Below are 2,306 nucleotides of genomic sequence, written 5' to 3'. Positions count from 1 at the left end.
TCTCTCTCTCTCTCTCTCTCTCTCTCTCTCTCTCTCTCTCATAGGGGCCATAAGCCTTATTGGCAAGCCTGAACTACTACTTTGAGGGACCCTCTATAAATAAATATCAGGCTCTGGCAGGGGAATATGTAAGTAGCAACATGCTTACAGCAGTGTAGTTCATGGGATGTGCTACTAAATGTGACAAAATGTCCAACCATAGGAAAGGAAATGAACTATGACATATTTGAATTAAAATAATGTGTGCATACTGAGCAGTACTAGTGCAGCCTTTAATCCCAACAGAGGCAGGAGGATCTCTATAAGTTCAAGACCAACCTGGTCTACAGAGCAAGTTCCAGGACAGCCAAAACAACATAGAGAAACACTGTCTTGAAATTAAAATATATATCTATTACTATCAAATGAAGTAAAATGTTTATCATCTGGTCATACTATAATTTATTAATACTGTAGTGCTATGGCAAGGCAGTGTTGGGAAAGAAAGGAATGAGGCAGGAAAGACCAAAGATCTGAGGCTGATCATAGAGAAGTCTCTCCAATGTACCAAAGAGAACTACAGAAAGGTCCAAAGAGAGTGTGTAGCCTGTGCCCACCGCTGCCTGACTCCAACAGTAAAGCATCCTGGTTGCTTACACCTGAGAGCCACTAGGGGTTGTTTTCCCTTGCCTTACCTTGAAGGTCTTGTCCATGGAAGCAGAGAGAAGCATGTGGCTCTTGCAAAAGACTGGACACCACTGAATGCTGTTGACTGGGCCCCTGTGGCCTCGCAAGTGGAAAAGCACTTTCTTGGGGACCATAGTCTCTCTGTACTGACTGTTCAAATATGGCTGGATGAACTCAGACACTGCGGGAGCCACACAGAGTGGGGCTGGGGCACACCCTGCAGGGGGTCCCAGGGGGTCCCCATCTTTGCCCCCACTTGCTCCTGGATTTGGCTCTTGCAGCTGCCTCAGTCTCTTGGGGATATAGGGGAGCACACAGTCCTCACCCCTTTTCCTCTGAGAAGAGCTGGCATCTCCTGCTGTGCTTTCAAGGGCGCTTTGATCGTGAGGAGGTCTGAGGACGTCCCAGGCAGGTTTTAGTGGCTTAAGGCAGGCAGCTGCTAGGGGCACATGGCCGACTGGAGCTCGGCTCATCCACAGAGAAGGATGAGGTGGCTCACTGGGAGGGAAGGAGGTACCAGGTTCCTTTGAGGGCCACTGTAGCCTCTGGCTGGGACAAGACCCAGGGTCACTTCTCCAGAGTCGAGCCAGCGGCAGACGTTGCTTCCCAGCATCTTCATTAGGAGCGTTCCCTGTGTGCTGTGCCCCCTCTTTGGTCACACCCACTGTGCTAGATACAAAGCCCATCCCAGAAGGCCTGCTCATATCAGAGGCATCACTTATCTGACCTGCAGCATCCCCACTTCTGGCAGGGTCAGCCTCGGTCTCGGAGTCAGAATCATCATATGCCACCAGTGAGGCCATACGGTCACACAAAGGTGACTTCCTAGAAGTAAACAAGATCAAGAGTTAGCAACCGTTAATACTCGAGTAGTTCTGCACTTCGGAGCAGGTTGTCCCCTTGAAGGTCAAAGACATCAAACTCCACAAGCACAGACACATACAGAATAAAACAGGATTTCAGATATTTCAACATAGAGAAATTATGTTTGGTGCAGAAGAGGCGACTCAGTGATTGACAGCATGTACTGCTCCTCCCCCGGCCTACCCTGGGCAGCTCACAGCCACGGCAGCCTTGGTTCCTGAGGATCCAATGCCCTGTCCCGACCTCCACAACTACCTGCACTCACATGTACAAGCCTGCACACCAACAATATACACATGCACATAATTAAAAATAGGAAACATACCTTTTTAAAAGGGGAAACTAAAAAATATAGTTTGGGCCAGCAAGCTGACTCGTTGGATTAAAGGCGCTTGTCATCACGCCTAAGTTCGGTCTCTGGAACCTACATGATGGAAAGAGAAAAACCAACTCAAGAAAATTTTCCCTAGACCTCAGCATGTGAGCCTTAAGATGCATGCCATCACCTAGCTATGGATACAATAAAAGGTTTGGGTTTTTTTGTTTTTTTTTAAAGGGGGGGTAATATTTGGTGAGGTATGTATGCTAACCCTAATTTAAACATTACATAATATATAAAAACCCAAGTAATAGTAAAAAATAAATGGGTCTCCTATTAAGTAGAAATAATTAGTTACAGTGTGTGGGGTGTGTGTGTGTGTGTGTGTGTGTGTGTAGTGTGTTCAGACAGTTCAGATAGCTGTGGCTATCCTAGAACTTGCTCTGTTGACCAGGCT

At 47.1% G+C, this 2,306-nt stretch overlaps 1 protein-coding gene across 2 annotated transcripts in view; it reads right to left on the bottom strand.

Annotated features, from left to right (window-relative positions):
* The window catches only part of Wdr25 (WD repeat domain 25), a 134,161-nt gene that overhangs the window by 128,654 nt on the left and 3,201 nt on the right, over positions 1–2,306 (bottom strand). Inside the window, exons 1-2 of one of the 2 annotated variants that reach the window (XM_029540819.1) lie at positions 1,856–1,949; positions 675–1,491 (exon numbers count right to left, since the gene is read on the bottom strand). In XM_029540819.1, coding sequence (XP_029396679.1) covers positions 675–1,469 — 795 coding nt within the window. In that variant the 5' untranslated portion in view covers positions 1,470–1,491; positions 1,856–1,949. Of the gene's footprint in view, positions 1–674; positions 1,492–1,855; positions 1,950–2,306 lie in introns of those variants that run through there. The other variant, XM_029540820.1, reaches the window with a different exon arrangement.

This window comes from Mus pahari, chromosome 7 (assembly GCF_900095145.1).
Source record: "Mus pahari chromosome 7, PAHARI_EIJ_v1.1, whole genome shotgun sequence".
NCBI lineage: Eukaryota > Metazoa > Chordata > Mammalia > Rodentia > Muridae > Mus > Mus pahari.
The sequence above is the reverse complement of the archived record's forward strand: the minus strand, read 5'-3'. Positions and strand labels throughout refer to the sequence as shown.